Raw genomic sequence first — 15,993 nt, 5'->3', positions numbered from 1 at the left:
CATGTGTGTTATTACTCTGTGTGTGCATGTGAGAGAGAGAGCGGGTGGTATGGTGTATGCATTGAGATACAAGGTAAAATATTTACATCAAGAAAAATTACTAGAAAGAAGGAAGTCCTGTCATTTGTGACTACATGGTGGACCTTGAAGGGTCTTATGCTAAATGAGATAAGCCAAACAGAAAGACAAATACTGTATGATATCACTTCTATATGGAATCTAAAAAAGCCAAATTCATAGAAGATAGAATGGTGGTTGGTTACCAGAGGTGGGAATTAGGGGAATTGAAGGGTATAGACCTGCAACTAGTAGATAAGTAAGTTCTGGAGCTCTAATGCATAGTATAGTCAACAGTACCATTAGAGACTTCAAAACTGCTAAGAAAGTAGATCTGAAATGTTCTCATCACAAAAAAGAAATGATAAAATTATGTCACTTTTTAGAGGTGTTAGCTAAGGCGATGGTGGTGATCATGCTACAGTATAAAAATGTACGACACACTGTACACCTTAAACTCACATAATGTTATATACCAATTATATTTCAATAAATAAAAAGTAGAACTCAGATTACCTTTCAGCAAGAGGTCTTTCTCTGTTTTCTGTGTTTTGATTGCTCTTATATACAGCTTTAATATAGTACTTATTTTACACAGAATTGTAATTATTCATTCACATGTCCACCTCCTTCAATAAACCTGAGGCCAGTAACTTGTGTCTCTCAACTGGTTTTATGTCACTGGCACCCAGTTTTTGTCCAGCAGGTGTTAATTGTAAATTAGCAAAAGAACACTCTTTTCCAGTTTCATATCATTAATAAATTCTTCCCATTCTGTATGATCTTAATCTCTCTGGCCATTTTAATAATCCAGTTATATATATATGTGTGAACTCCCATGCTTATTGAGGAAGAATTTTGGAAATAACAGTTATACCTTGCAGTCCCTGGGTGCCCTCTCCCCAACCCAGCCAGCGGTAGTCCCCACCCAGAAAGACCAGGATTCCGATAGCAGGAATGCCTAAGGACACAAACAAATAAATATCAGTACCCAGCTTTTGGTTTCCATACAGATTTTCAAAAATTCATGGCTGAGACAATAAATATTCTTGAAAGCTAAAAGTTTTGATTTGAAGAAGAGAAAGGGCTCGGTGCTGGAGGAAAGTCATAAAGAGTTTATGCCACAAACAACAGACTGGGAAGAGGATGGGTGAAAAGCCAGGGCACCCTGCTCTTCCACAGGCAAGATTAGGGATTGGGGCCACCTGGGGTGGAGGGGAAGGACGCGAGCGGGTGGGATGAGACCTGGAGGGATTCAGGAAGGCCAAGTCAGCATCAACAGGATCCAGGGGAAAAGCCGTTGTCACCCTCACTTGCACAGGAATCCGTGGGGGCTGAGCATCATAGGGGCAGGGAGCTGGGGGCCTTGGCAGGACCCCACCTGTCAAGTGCCCAACAGAAGTGACAGCTGGCCCGATCTGAGTCTGCTCCTGCCATCCACCTTCCTCTTAGGCAGAAAGACAGACGCGAGCAGCAGGGAAGGAGAAGATGGGGGTCAAGGAAAAACCACCCAGTTAGGAAGGCCCCACCTGATTACAAAAGCTTTGCAACGAGATAACTTCCTTGCCTACTGGGACCAGGCCAAACTGGCCCCAAACGAGATCATGAAGCAGGTACAGTCAAACAAAACTAAGAACCCCCAAACTGTGCCTCATCATAACCTCATTCAAATAAAATTGCAGTTTTGCTCTTCCCCCCACGCCCATGGGCTTTTCTGTGCGCATTTGGCGAAAAGACTTGCGCTCCAAGAGGAGTTGGGTGTATGACTAGAACTCCCGATCAAATGACCTCACCCTGTCAATCAAAGAGGCGCCTCCCAGCTAGGGCGGCAGGATAGACCGCGCCTCACGTCAAAGTTCGAGGCTTTTGTCTACCTGACTCTGGCCCACTTCTCCCCTTGGAGTGTATTCAAATAAAATTTTCACTCTGCTTTGCTGTTTCGGTGGGAGCAAGAACGAAGGAGAATAAACTCTTCCTGCAATCTCTTCTGGTCCAGAGGGCCAGTGATGAGGAACAGCCCCAGAACTCACACCCTATGAACAGGACAGAACAAGCCTCAGGTTTCATCCCCAGGGAAACAGTTGGTGGCAAATTCTAAGCTTTTACGTGTGTTTAGAATACCTGTAAAATTAAAAATACCTTCTCTTACCACAAAAAAATATTATTATAGAAAACACAGATATTCAAAAAAGAATCAAATTAATCTGTTAACCCAGAACCCTGAGATAATCACCATTAATCACCTCAGTCTTTCCAGACATTTCTCTTTGAAGCACGTGAATTTTAATTATAAATTAGAATGGAACCTTCTTGAGAGCAAGAACTACTTCATTTCTAGCATCTAGGATAATACTTGGTGTAGAAAAGGTACTTGATAAATATTTGATAAAATAGTGTCTGAATGAAAACTATCTCAAATTTCCCAGTAGGCAAGAGAGAAAACCTATTTTCATTATCATTACAAACGACTTAGAGGAAGGATGGACAAATGTGTGAGTTTCAGGCATCCTGAGGCTGATGGGAAACAAGTTAGGGTGGGCGACCCTCTGGTGGGTGGGGGACTCTCACAGGACAGTGCCAATCAGCCCCAAGGGGCAGCCGGCCTTTCAGTAATGGAAGAACCCACCAAGTTTCCTAGGAAGGGCCACTCCTCCGTCCGCTGGTCCAAAGGACGCCGGCTAAGCAGGGAGCAGCCGCACTGTCTCAGGTCCCCTGTTGGAAGTGGACCAGCGGGCGGACCTCTGCTGCTGGTTTCAGAGGTGGAAAGTGCTACGCCTACCTCAGCGGAGGGCCCTGTTGGCAGGGCTGGCTCATATCCCACCCCACCTCTGGTCCCATTCCCGGGAGGTGTGGCCCCCTCGTCCATGGCTCCTTTTCTCCATCCTCTTCTCTCCCCTCCTCCTGCCCCAAGCCCTCTGACCAAGTGTCCATTCTGAAGTCCGCCCTCACCACTGCTCCAGCTCCCCCACCTCTGCCCTGGACCAATCCCGCCACCTCTCCCACCCCCTCCAGACCCCTCACCTTGCTTCAGTGTTGCTGTCTAACCTAGGCAGCCAGAGGAGGAGGCCGTCCTGCTTTTCCATTCCTTCCCGGGCTCCTGGAAGCAGCCTCCAGGGCAAGAATCCAGAGCTTCCGTGGTCTGGCCAGGACCTCTCTTCCTCCGCCCGGGGCTGCATGCGTGCCTGGGACACCTCCTGTTTTGCTCATCAGCACCTCCCGGGAGACTCCCCCGGGCTGGGCTGAGTCCCGGGCTGCAGAGCCTGGTCCTCCCTTGCCGCCTTTTCTTCCCTCCCTCTCACGGTCCGTCTTTTCCTTCTGCCACTTCCTCAGCCCCAAGCACCAAGGAATTGTAGATGCTTCAGGCCCCTCCCTGTCACTGTCCCTGAGGGGAAGCTGCCCAAGGTCACAGAGCAGGTCAGGGGCCGGGTGGGAACAGGAACCCAGCTAGTTAGGGCAGGTAACCTTAGAGGAGGCACTCCAGGCGGCCACTCCTTGGAGAAAGCTGACGGGGGGCCGTGAGAGGGACTGGCTGCCCCTTTTTCAGCCTCCCTTCTCCTACGCTTGAGGCATTTCAGATCCTGGCTCTTCTGCCTGCTTTGACACAGGCCCTGGTGTCCTTGGTTGGGTCATTAATTCTAGGGTAGGACAGGAGGTGGCAGAGGGGACCCAGCTCAGGGACTGGGGTAGAAGGGGTAGGATGGGCTTGATAGGAAGGCCATCATCTGCCACCTGCTGGCTGGATTCAAGCGCCAAGTAATCTCTTCCTGGTCTTTGAATCTTGCCTTAATCACTGTGACCTTGAAATCCAAGATCTCTGTTCTCAGTGTCCCCACCTTCCTCCTCCCACTGGAGGCATGCCCTTTTTTATTGTCCCTGTGGTCCCTGCACTCAATCTGTTAACCCTGCTCACGTTAGCATCCCCATGCCAGGGGGTCTGTATCTGAAGAGGGCTCTGGCAAGAGCGATGCTTGACCCAAAAGAACTGTGTGCTGACAGGGGGCTTCCAGGCAGTGGGACAGCCCGGTGGGACCAGGGGCTCTGGGGCAGAGAGCTTCCTAGAGTCCTCAGATCTGACCCTGTGGGTGTTCACTTTCTCTCTCTAAGTAAGCCTGACCCATTTGTGTTTGTCACTGAATTAAAATTCCAAGGAAAGGCGGGCTGCAGGTTGTTCCAAATAGAAACACACATGCACAGAGAACAAGGGCTTCTGCCAACATCCCAGACGGGCCACCTTCCCCTCTCTGCTCCGCGGGCCTGCAGGCCCTGGGCTGGCCAACCTGGGAGGAGAGGGATCTGGTAATGCTTCCTGTGGTCCAGTAAAAGTCTGCTCCTGCTCCCGGCAGTCCCTGGGGGCTCAGCCCTTCCAAGCAGGAAGGGTGAGGGGCTGGGGCCTTGTGGTGAGGGTGTTTTCAATATGAAGTCATTTTCCACAGTGAAGAAGCAGCCACGTTCTGCATGGTCCACTGGCAGTCTGGGATGTTTGCCCAGCACCAGGAGAGAGTCTAAAAATGCCCAAGTCCATCTTGGGATCTCAGGAAGCTGGCTAGAAAAGAACCTGCGAGTCAGCAAATCTCAGAACAACTGCCTTCCCCACACTGAACTCAGCAAAAGGGGGGAGCTCATTCCAGCCTCTAGGGCTCCACAACCTGCTGGGTGACACGGTGCCCAAGATTGAGCACTGCCTGGAGAACCTGCAAGGGTCCTTTCCTGTCTCTGGGTTCCCAGTGCCGAGAACCAAGTAGGCCCCACTATGCAGTGTGTTAGACTGAGTTGAAAATCCAAGGAGGTGTCAGGCGGAGGGATAAGGAGTCCTAGGAATGCCTAGGAGGGGCCCTCCATAGAAGAGAAGGGTCTGGAGTTTAGCCTAAGATGTCCTCACCTGGAGAAAAGGAAGAGGCAAGCACGTGGTGGGGAACATGGAGGAAGGAATGGGCTCAAAGAGCCAGGTGGGCCTTGCTCTCCTATATCATTGTGATAATCAAAGCAATGTGGTAGGCTAGGGCGTAACTGGCAGTGGGGTCAGGTAACAGACCAGGCATGGAAGACATCTTAGTATGTGAAGAACTAAAGGACACATAGATAACCAATGAGGAACTGATGGGTTATTCAACAAATGGCTGGAAAATGGGCTACCTGGGGGGAAATCACGTTTGACCCTGACCTTGGACAATTTGTCATAAGTAATGATAAACTAGCAGCCAGGTGGGCTCAGAAGTGGGGATTCAGTGGGACAGAGGTACACAAGAGACAGGTCACTTCATGCATTCACCTGCTCCCCTGGCCGAGACGGGAAGCCTCAGTCAAGGAACCTGCTCCATCTTCCTTAGCACCCCAGGAGAAGGTGCTTATGAAGGCCAGACACCTAATGACCTGAGCATTTCTTTCAAGTACAAAACTTTGTGAGCTGATCTAGAACAGAAACTCCATGGGTGTCTTTGTTCAAATTCAAGTTTACCAAAAGGCCATTTCTGTACCCAAGCCCTGTAGGAAGCCGTCCTTCTGCTTCCCTTCCCCAGATGCATTTCTTGTCTGTACCACACATGCTAGACACTGGGTGGTCCTGCGGATTTGTCCCATTCTCCCAACTGCTGGTATAATGGAAACCTAAGTGTTAGACCACCCATTGTCCCACCCCTTTGTTCTATGGAGGGAGAAACTGGGGCCCAGCGAGAAATGAATTCTCGATGTTGCGCAATGCCAAGCAGAGGCCGAGCTGGGCCTGGGCCACCCCTTCCAGGCTCCAGTGTCCTGCCCGGTTCTCGTCTGGAGCTCCTTACAGTTTCCTCTCCAGCCCCTTTTTCTAAGACTTTTCATTGCTTTCCGCTGGCTTTTCTGATTTCCCTGTGATGTCTACACTGCTATGTGCCTGTCTACTTTGCTGTCTGACAACTCTGTTCCGTGATGACCCTGGCTTGGTGAGACAGGGAGGGTCTCCCAGGGGCCCGGAACATACCCTGTCTCCTGATAGACTCCAGCCCTCCTCCCAGCACTGAGCCTGGCTGGGGACCAGGAACACGCACCTCCTCTGGCCCTGGGCTCAGAAGATAAACGTTCCCATGTGTTTCCCCCACTCCACCAGCAGATGCTGTGAGCATGTCACCTCTCTGGACCGGGCTGCTCTTCTTGAAAATGGGAGGAACAATTGGACATACCACCTTGAGATACTGTGAAGCTCAAAAGAATCAAGTATATGGAGTAGTGCTTTTTGAACTGCGGAGCATCATTGCAGGATAAAACACTGATGTCCCCAGACCCCACCACAGGCCTGGATACAGAGCACATGTCTACTGAATAACTGTAGAACAGTGGTTCTCAACTGGGGATGATTTCGACACCCCAGGGGATTGGGTGATATCCAGAGGCATTTTTGTTTGTCACAGCTGGGTGGGGGCTGCTATGGCATCTGACTGATGGAGGCCAAGGAGGTGCTAAACACCCGACAGTGCACAGCACAGCCCTCACAGCAAAGAATGATTTAGCCCCAAATGTTAATAGTGCTGACGTTCAGAAGGCTCACCGCGGATGAATGGAAGTGTGAAATTGTATCTGAATAGAGACGTGGCTTCTTGTTCCAGAAAGGCAAGGAGCTGTGGCTGGGGAGTTGACCAGCAAGATACCATGGTGACCACGAGCCGGAACCTACAAGGTTAAATGAGATGGCCATGCCCAGGTTTGACAAGTTGAAAACATTTTATTTCAATTCTTTCCTTGGGAGGCAGCATAAATAATCACAGAAGACCGCAAAGGTCAATGGGGAAGAAAGAAAAGCTCAAGAAGTGTGGAGAAGAGATGAGAGCTGACGGTGTCTAGCTGCGGGGGGTTGGTGGTGAGGAGACCCTGCTTTGGCTGGACCGGGGGGAAGGGTCTTGGAGGAAAACCCCGGGGGCTGGGGAGGCTTTCCCTGCCCAGGTCACCTGGAGGGCCTTAGGGAGGTGGGACCTCTGTGGATGGATGTTCTGCACCGTGGCCATGAGAAAAGCAGGTATGGAAAGTAACGCATCTAGTAGATCCTGGCTAAGAGAGAGAGAAGAGCAGACACCCATTTCTTGATCCCCAGGCCAGATCTCACCCCCAAACTGTGACTCTTCTGAGAAGAGCAGTGTTTATGGAATCTGTGGATAGTGGGAAATGAAGGGAGAAAAGAAGGAAGCAAAAAAGAAAATGTGTAGAAGACCAACTGAAATGTGGCATCTCCAAGAGTCCTGTGACCTTTGGCCACTTCTCAGTTTCCTCATCTGCAACATGGAAAGAATGCTCCCTACCTTCTGGAAGGGATGTGAGGCTCAGATGAGATCCTAAGTGCCAAAGAACTGTGTAAACTTTAAAGGGCTATACCGACGCGAGGGGCTGTGGTCACTCTACAAGCGTAAGGCTGAAAGTGGCTGAGACAGCAGTGGGCAGAGGCACACAGCGCACCCCTCAGAGCAATCAGACCCTGCTCGGTCTTCCCCGGGGCTCTGCTCCACTCCTCTCAGCCTCAGCCTCCAGGAGGAAGAGGCCTCATCTCAGAGGGAGTCCCCTGGGGGGCGAGAGCAGAGGGTGGGGCCAGGAAGAGGTAGGGGCACTGAGCGTAAGGGGCCTCAACTGGGCATGTGACACGTTGGCACTGCTGGTATTGGCGGGTGGTGGAAGTGGCTTCCAGTTCTCATTCTCCACAGAGACTCGGGCACTGGTGAAGCCCCCATGGGACTGGCATCTTGATGCAGTTAGAAGGGGCTGCCCTGGGGTCTGGACACCCCAGTCCTGGTCCTGGCTCCACTGCTGGCCTGCTGGGCGACCCAGTAAGTCACTTCTCCATTGCAACCCTCAGTTCTGTGATTTGTAAAACGGGAACACTATTCCCTACCCTGCCTGCCTCACAAATTAAATGGGAAAAGGGGGTTGCAAGAGCTTTGAAGAGAATCATGGGAAGGCAAGGAGTGATTATGGCCTTGACGAGCAATCCTCTTAATTCCCTGAAGACGAGAGAGAGGGGGCAAGAGACAGAGGGGGCTGGGCTGCTTGCAACCCTGTCTGGTGGATGGGGCTTCCAGGACTGCCCAGGGGGCAGAGGGCGGTGGGGAGGGAGGGTCGGCCAAGGCCTGCAATCCTGCCCTTCCTGCGGTCCGTTAGGAGTGCTGTGAGCCCCAGCACGGAGCACTGAGATGTCCCCGCAGCCCCTTTCACAGGGGAGAAGTTCAAGTCTAAGTCAACTGTGGGCCTGGCCTGCCCCTCTGCTCCCTGATCTGTTGAGGGCACCCCTCAGGGAGTCTGTGGTCTCGGCCCAGCTGAGGGGAAGTCAAGGTCCCTGGGTGGCAGGGAAAGGGGCTGCCAGCAGTGGGTCTCCGGCAGAGGCTGAAGACTTTTATTAGCATGAGGTCAACAGGTCAAAGGTCAGCTTCCAGTTCTGGAGGCGGCAGGCAGGGTCCTCAGGCTCTGTCCAGTCCCGGCTCTGTCTCTGGGGTCGCCGGATGGGGGCAGTTAGGGGACGAGTACAAACAACAGAGCAATCAGCTGAGAAATCAGCCCCACAAAGGAGCTAACAGTTCTTGGGGCTGTTGCGCAAGTTTTTCAGCTCCAGCTGCAGCTGCCGGACGCGGAGGTCCCTCTGGGCGAGCGCCTCCTTCAGCCGCCGGATCTCGTCCTGCTGCCGGAAGAACATCCGGAGAAGCTGGGGTGGACAGGAGAGGGGGTCGGAGAGGGTGACGGTCGGAGGGGTCCCGGACCCCGCCCCCGCCCCCCGGGGTGGCCTCTGCCCTCCTCTCGCTCTCCCGGGCCTTGCCCTGCGCCCCAACAGCTACGCCTGGGCGACTCATGTCACCGCAGCTCTCCCTCCTCCAGGCTCAGCCCTCAGCTCCTACTTTCCCTTGTGAGGTAGGGAAAAAAGAAAGCCCCAGCCTGTGGCACTGACTCAGGGTCACCAAGGAAGGCGTGCGTTTTGGACAGTTTTCCAAATATCCAAGCTTGCCCTTTTAGGGGCTCGAACCTAACACTGGTATTTACCATTCTGAACAGAAACCTTTCTAAACTGATATGCATCCTTCTTTTCTTAAGGAAGCTCAGCAGTCAGGAAGAAATCCAGCTCTTTTCCTGCTGACGTGGGACTGTCACAGGCACACCAAAGTTGGCACTGGGCAGCCAGTGGTCCATTTGCTGGAGTGGCGTGGGCCGAGCATAGGTGTCTGACAGACCTTCACTTAGATGATCCCCTGGATTAACCAGTCCCTCTATTTCTTCCATAAAACAGACTGACAGATGCCTACAAAACACTGAGCCCTGGAAGGCAGTAAGCTGCTTGAGGGCCCCAAACACTTGAACTGGATGTTACCAACAATCAGTTGTGGGTGTCCTCAGACTTCTTCATCATTTGTTCTTATAACTGGATAATTTAATTAAGTATGATATCAACTGATGAAATGCATACAAAAAGAAAGTTTATAAAAACTATAAAACTATAAAAACTAAGTTGAATGCGTTAGAAAATGTTGATAAAGGTCAGCTAAAAAAGCTGCTATTAGTGTGAATTAGTGTGGATGATATAGACCCAGAAGACTGGGGGAATATTATCTATCTTGATTGTGTGATGGTGGCTGCATGTGTGTGTCAAAACTTAGGGGACTGAACACTACAAAGGAGGATGTTTTAAAGGGTCTGAGCAGACAACACAAATGCCACAATTTCTACACTAAAGCTTGCACACCTTCCTCATCAGGAACAAATTTCCTCAGAGCCTACTGATTCTGGGTTTATGCACAGTTTTAATCATCACAGCAGACGGATTTACCACAGGTAAATCATACCTCAGTTACCTCAGTAAACCTGTCTTTAAAAAAGGGGTGTGAGAAGGATACTTTGAAAAAACTAGGGTTTTATTTTTAGATTGACTTGAAGTTTTCTCCTCCACCTAAAAAAAAACTCCAACTGGAAACCGAAGTTAAAGTGTTAGTTTTCAGGAAGACAGCAGACCCCAACCAGAGATCTCCTCACAAAAAGGTCTTAGTCCTACATCAAAATACATTGAAGGAGTGTATATGTTTATCTTTGAAATGAAAATAAAATCGTTTATAAAGAATGTCTCTATCATTTTTATGATTCTTTCCTTTAACTGGCTTTTAAAAAATTAACCGACAAACCGGTTCTGGTTATGTCTGTTCAGAGGGACTCTAAATGTCTATACATTCCTGTGCCTTCCAAATTCTCCACATTTCTTTGAACAATTTTTTGGTCAGCTTTTGTTAAAAAAAAAAACAGCTTTATTGAGGTATAATTCACATACTATACATTTCACTTATTTTAAGTGTACAATTCAGTGCTTTTTAGCAAGATTACAGAGTTGTACAACCCTAAGTTCTTCCTCTATGTCAGCCTACCAGTTGTTTCTTCACACCTAGACCAACGAGTCCACTGTCTACAGCCCTATTTTTCTAACTGGTTGCCTGCAGTTGGCTGTGATGATTAAAACTGTGCATAAACCCAGAATCAGTAGGCTCTGAGGAAATTTGTTCCTGATGAGGAAGGTGTGCAAGCTTTAGTGTAGAGAGATTGTGGCATTTGTGTTGTCTGATCAGACCCTTAAAATTTTCCTTCCAGGCCTTCAATTCTCACTCATATAAACAAGTCATAGCTAAATGTTACTCCATTTTACTATTATTTAGCCCTGCCTTCTATACACCCACTTCTAGCACTGAGTTCAGTTGACCCACCTGGGCTATGACAGCAACTCAAGTACCTATACCTTAAGAGGGCACTTAAAAACTTTTTTAATGGAAAATTCCACATGTGTACAAAAGTAGAAAGAATAGCACCATAAATCTCCATCATCAACTAGCATTAACAAATAACATGTGACCATTCTTGCTTCATCTCTATTCCTATCCGCTTCTGCACCACCTCCCTTGGGGATTATTTTGAAGCAAATTCTATTTATCACATGATTTCATCCAGCTCTAAAAATGTGCACTCCCTTTTATAGTGTGACAAGAAACCTCTAAGATAGCCTCTATGATATTCCCTCCCCTAAAGTGTGAACTGTATTTCATAATTTATTTCAAACAAATAGAATATGGCAGAAATGATGAGATGTCTTTCCAAGGTTAGGTTACAAAAAGACTGTGGCTGGCATCTTGGCTCTCTGGCTTATTCGCTCTAAGGGACGCAAGCTGCCAAGTTGTAAGCTGCCCTGTGGAGAGGTCCATATGGCAAGGACCTGACGGGGGCCTCTGGCTGACAGTCCAGAGGACTTGAGACCCTCAGTCCAACAACCTGTGAGGAAATGAGTCCTGCCAGCAATGACGTGAGTGAACTTGGAAGCAGATTCTTCTGCATGCAGTTGAGCCTTCAGATGTGACTACAGCCTCAGCTGACAGTTTTAACTACATGAGAGACCTTGAGCCACCAGCATCCATAGAAACTGAGATAATAAATGTTTGTGGGTTTAAGTCACTAAGTTCTGGTGTAATATTCTGTGTAGCAATAGATGGCTAACATAGTTAGCCCCTTAGGGTGCATAATATGAGCCAGGAAGAGTGCTTAGGGATTATCTCTTTAATGCTCACAGCATTTCCTATTCCCATGTTACCTACCAAGAGAAATGGACTTAAGAAGGTCAGGAAACTTGCCCAGGCAGAGAACCAGGATTCAAATGTAGATGGGTCCATGCAGCCATCTCTATCAGCTGCCATCAAGCCAAGTGCCTGTCACATGGTAAACATTCTGTGAATCCTGGCTAAGCTAAAGTGTACTGGCACCACGGACTGACGGTGTGGCTAGCAGGAGAAGCCTTTGGGGGTTCTGGACAAGGCCAGCAATGGTTGCCCCTGAATGAGCTGCTCCCATTCTAAATGGCACAAAGAGCACTTTCATAAACACTCAGCCTCTTCCACAAAAACAGGAAATTGTCAGACCCCGTCACTGCCGAAATGCCAGGGAGGAAGGCAGTACTGTAAAGCATGAGGCCGGACTCTCCTGTTAGTCAGGAATTTATAACTCCCATAACACCAAATGACAGTGACCTTCTGAAATTCACGGGGAGACAGTAACTGGGTGGGAGGTGAATGAGAGTGTGGGGGGAGGGGCATCCATATCACTGCAGTACCCCAGCCTCTATTTATTGGGGTCAGAGACAATGGAAGCCAACAGCAGGCTACTTAGGGTATTTGTCACAGAAGGAAAAATGCCTTTGAATGGAGCTGGCTGGAAGGCCTGAAGCCCATAACTGAAATGCACAGGGCTCACTCTCCCAGGACCTGTGGAGGCAATGACTTACATTCCTTACCTCATTCTCTGTTCTGGGGGGGACATTTTCTAATAAATCTATTCCATTGACCACAACACTCTTCTTTTCTTTGATGGGAGCCTTAAACACCATTTTTGAGGACTTCTTATAGCCTTCTTTCAAAGACATCAGCACAGGATCTACAAAAGGCAAGGTAAATGTTCACACTGACATTCAATGGACTGTCAAGCTTTGGTGTCTTTCATTGACATCACGCTTGACGGTTGGCCAAGCGTGAGGGGCAGTTCAAGTGGAAGCAGAGACCCAAGGCAAAAGACCTTTGCTAGACCCAAGGTAAAGGTTGCAGTCTCTTAGCCTTTTCTGCAGACTCCAATCCCTGTGGTACCTCGGTTGATGCCTCCCAGCCATTCATCGGGGGTCAGAGCTGGCTCCGTGCCTGGCGTCATGGGGTAAATGTCTTCCTGGTAGGAATCCGACTGCAGTGAGGGGGAGCAGAAGAATGGATAGATTGGGGGCTGCTGAGAAAACCCCTGCTCTCCAGCGGACTGTTCTCCTTGCTGACCTCCAGTCATACGACCTGCTTTCCTGACGCCAAGCCTTTGCATTGACAGTGTCTCCCCCCTTGGAATTCCCACTCTGCTTTCATTCGCAAACCAAACTGTCCCCACCTCAGACTGTCCTTCACCTCCCACCCCAAAGTGGGCCTAAGGAACCCTGATCCACAGGAACTCCTTCTTCTGGGCCTCTTAGGCTTACAGTCAGTGGGGAGCAAGCTAGGATTCAATGCAAGGGCCCATTCCAAGCCCAGCCCAATTCCACTCACCCTCCGGGGCACGATCATGGAGATGGGTTCAATCAGACCCTTGAGAGTCACCAGCTTGTAGAAGCGGAACACCTCACAGGCTGACACGTCCAGCCCGTGCTTGGGCATGACCCCTGTGGACAGGCACACACAGCTGTTTGGGATCCTGGGGATGGCCTCTTCAGCACACCCTCCTCCTGGTGTCCTTGGCCAAGAGTGTCCTCGGTCACTTAGGTTTCCAGCCAATGACCTATGCAGAGGGCAGCAGGTAGGCTGGGGACCTGCTCAGTCAGGCTCTGTCTCCGGGTAAAAAGTTCTCAAATAAGCCCCTTGGACCAGACCTGCCTCACTGAGGTGCATGCTTTAGAACTGGGGCCTTTTAGAACTGGAAGAGGATGCACAGTTATTTAAGTCTAGTCCATTCTTTTTATAGATGGGGCTCCTGAGAGTCACAGGGGGAGAGCCTTGCCCACTGTCAGGCAGTATGGCCGGGGCTCCCCTCTCCCCTAAGTCCTACTGTCCCTCTCCTAGGACCAGCAGTGCATGCATTATCTGTGTTCACAGCACCCACAATGCTCCTGACAGCCGCTGTGACTGCACACCTCCTGAGAGGGCAGGGCCATGCGGTGTTAGTGACATGGCTCTGGGGTCAGGCAGATCTGGGTTTGAATCCTGACTCTGCCCCTTGTTCCGGCTGGGACTTCTTGGGCAAATCACTCTATCTGAGCTTCAGGTTCCTGGGTTGGTTAGAGTACGACAGTAGTGGCTGCTGATGAAATAGTCTGGGAGTTGAGTGAGAAGATGCTTATTAACTGCCTGGCACCATCAAGAGCACAATAACATTAGCTTCTTTCTCCACGATGTGAAAATGAGTTAAGGTTCTAGCTCTCTTTGACTGGAGTGGAAGGCTGGTCTTCCAGATAAAGAGATTCCAGGAGCTGGAGGAAAATGTTGGAATGGTACCCAAGTGGGCTTTGGAGCCAGCAGGCCTGGCTTTGACTCAGGCTTGGCCACTCAAGATGTATGTGACCTGCCTGGGGTGAGTTACTTAGCTGATCTGAGCCTATTAAAAGGGCCCGGCTCCTGGTAACGGCTCAGGAGTGGCCACGGGTGAGGAGCATGAGGAGAAACAGCTGTCCCTGGTTCCTCCCTCCCTCCCCTCTCCCCTCAGTCCTACTGTCCCTTCTTACTAAATATCTCCTGAATTCACTCTCTTCAGCACATCTTCAAGCCATCTCCCTAGTTCCCACCTTCTCTTGCCTAGAAGTCCTAAGTGGCTTCCTAAGTGGTGTCTGGGCCTCGCTCCTGCCTTTTTAAAATACAACCCCCCAAATCAGTTCTCCCTATTGGAGCCAGAACACTCTTACACTAACATTTTGGATCACACCCGCCTTCCGACAAGTTTCGACAAGTTCCCAGTAAAGCCCAAGCCCCTTCCCCTGCGCGATGGTTAATTTCATGCCTTGGTGGACCCATTAAAGAAGTGTGAGTGGCCATCATCCAATCCACCGAGGGCTTAAATAGAACAAAAGATGGAGAAGGAGGATGTCACTCCTTTTCTTCCTGCCTCATTGTTTGAGCTGGAACATCTCATCTCATCTCCTTCCTGTGGACTGAGAGTTACACCGGCTCCCTGGTCCTCGGGTCGGGTCTCCAGGCTTGGACTGATGAAACCACTGGCTTTCGTGTGTCTCTAGCTTGCAGATGGCAGATCACGGGACTTCTCATCCTCCACTATAGTGTGAGACGATTCCTCATAAACTCCCTTTATAGATAAATTTGATTCTGTTTCTCTGGAGAACATCCCCTCACTAATACACTCTGCCTAACGCATCCTGTGGGATCTGGCTCCTGCCCACCTCTCCACTGCCACCTCCCGACACTCTCGCCATCTAGATTCTGCTCTAGGTTTGGCCACACTGACCTCTGTTCTGTTTCTGGAACAGGCCACTTGACTTCTTGCCTCAGGGACTTTGGACTGACTGTTCCTCCTGCCATCATTATTCTACCTCCGTCTTCATTTCAGATCTCAGCTTAAAATATCACCTCCACATTGAGGCCTTCCCCGATCACATGGTCTAAAATAGCCCCCTGTCACTCTCTGTTCTCCCACCCTATTTAATTTTCTGCCTAGAACTTACTTCCGTCCAATATTTTCTTTCCTTATTTGTTTATTGTCTGTCTCCCCTTGGTGCAATAGTACCCTCTCTTGCCTAGAAGTCCAAAGTGTGACTCCTCTTGTGAGGAAGGCTGTGTTCTGTACTATTTACCACTGAGCCCAGGGGCTGGTACAAAGTGGTATCCAAAAAGTATTTGTTGAATGACTATGTGAAGAAGCAGGAGTCAGGTGCTCTGCCAGGTGCCTTGTACATATGGTCCCTAAGCTTTACAACAGCCATGCAAGGTTGGTTTGATTGTCCTTGTCTTGCAGATGAGGAAACTGAGACTCACAGGGCTTAGGTTCACAGCTGAGCTGGAATGTAAGCCTAGGTTTGACTCTAAAGGCCAGGCTGCTTTTTTTTTAGTTCTATTTGATGAAGAGATCACAGTGAAGGAGGTGGAGATGCCAGAGAGCTGGGGAAGGGTAAAGGTGATGAAATGGTCTTAGGACCTCAGGCATATCTCTGGGCCTTCATTTTGCTGTTGGTCACCGCGGTGGGCTCTTGGTCCCTTCCAGTGGCTGAAGCTGGCTCTCAGGCCCTGCCAGAGTGCCAGATCCCCAGAGGGAACAAGCCAGATTGGAGCTCCCAGGAGGTGGGAAGGGAATACAGCCCTGAAGAGACTTCTTCCACTGGGCAATTCTGACGGCAAACAGGGAATTGCTGAATAGTACGCACTGCCAGTGTCAGTTGACAGGGACGAGGGTTTTGTTAAGACTTCAGTGGTGGAAGAATGTGGGGTGTGAAGAACATCTCATCCC

At 49.8% G+C, this 15,993-nt stretch overlaps 1 protein-coding gene across 4 annotated transcripts in view; it reads right to left on the bottom strand.

Moving 5' to 3' along the window:
* Positions 1–6,728: 6,728 nt before the first annotated feature.
* The window catches only part of CORO2B (coronin 2B), a 132,499-nt gene continuing 123,234 nt past the window's right edge, over positions 6,729–15,993 (bottom strand). For all 4 annotated transcript variants that reach the window (XM_036932316.2, XM_057488929.1, XM_057488928.1 and 1 more), the window contains 4 exons: positions 13,095–13,207; positions 12,657–12,747; positions 12,311–12,450; positions 6,729–8,707 (listed from right to left, as the gene is read on the bottom strand). In XM_036932316.2, the coding sequence (XP_036788211.2) occupies positions 8,576–8,707; positions 12,311–12,450; positions 12,657–12,747; positions 13,095–13,207 (476 nt within the window). In that variant the 3' untranslated portion in view covers positions 6,729–8,575. The remainder of the gene's footprint in view (positions 8,708–12,310; positions 12,451–12,656; positions 12,748–13,094; positions 13,208–15,993) is intronic.

Source organism: Manis pentadactyla, chromosome 11 (genome assembly GCF_030020395.1).
Source record: "Manis pentadactyla isolate mManPen7 chromosome 11, mManPen7.hap1, whole genome shotgun sequence".
Lineage (NCBI taxonomy): Eukaryota > Metazoa > Chordata > Mammalia > Pholidota > Manidae > Manis > Manis pentadactyla.
Note: the sequence above shows the minus strand (reverse complement) of the source record. Positions and strands in the feature narration are given on the sequence as shown.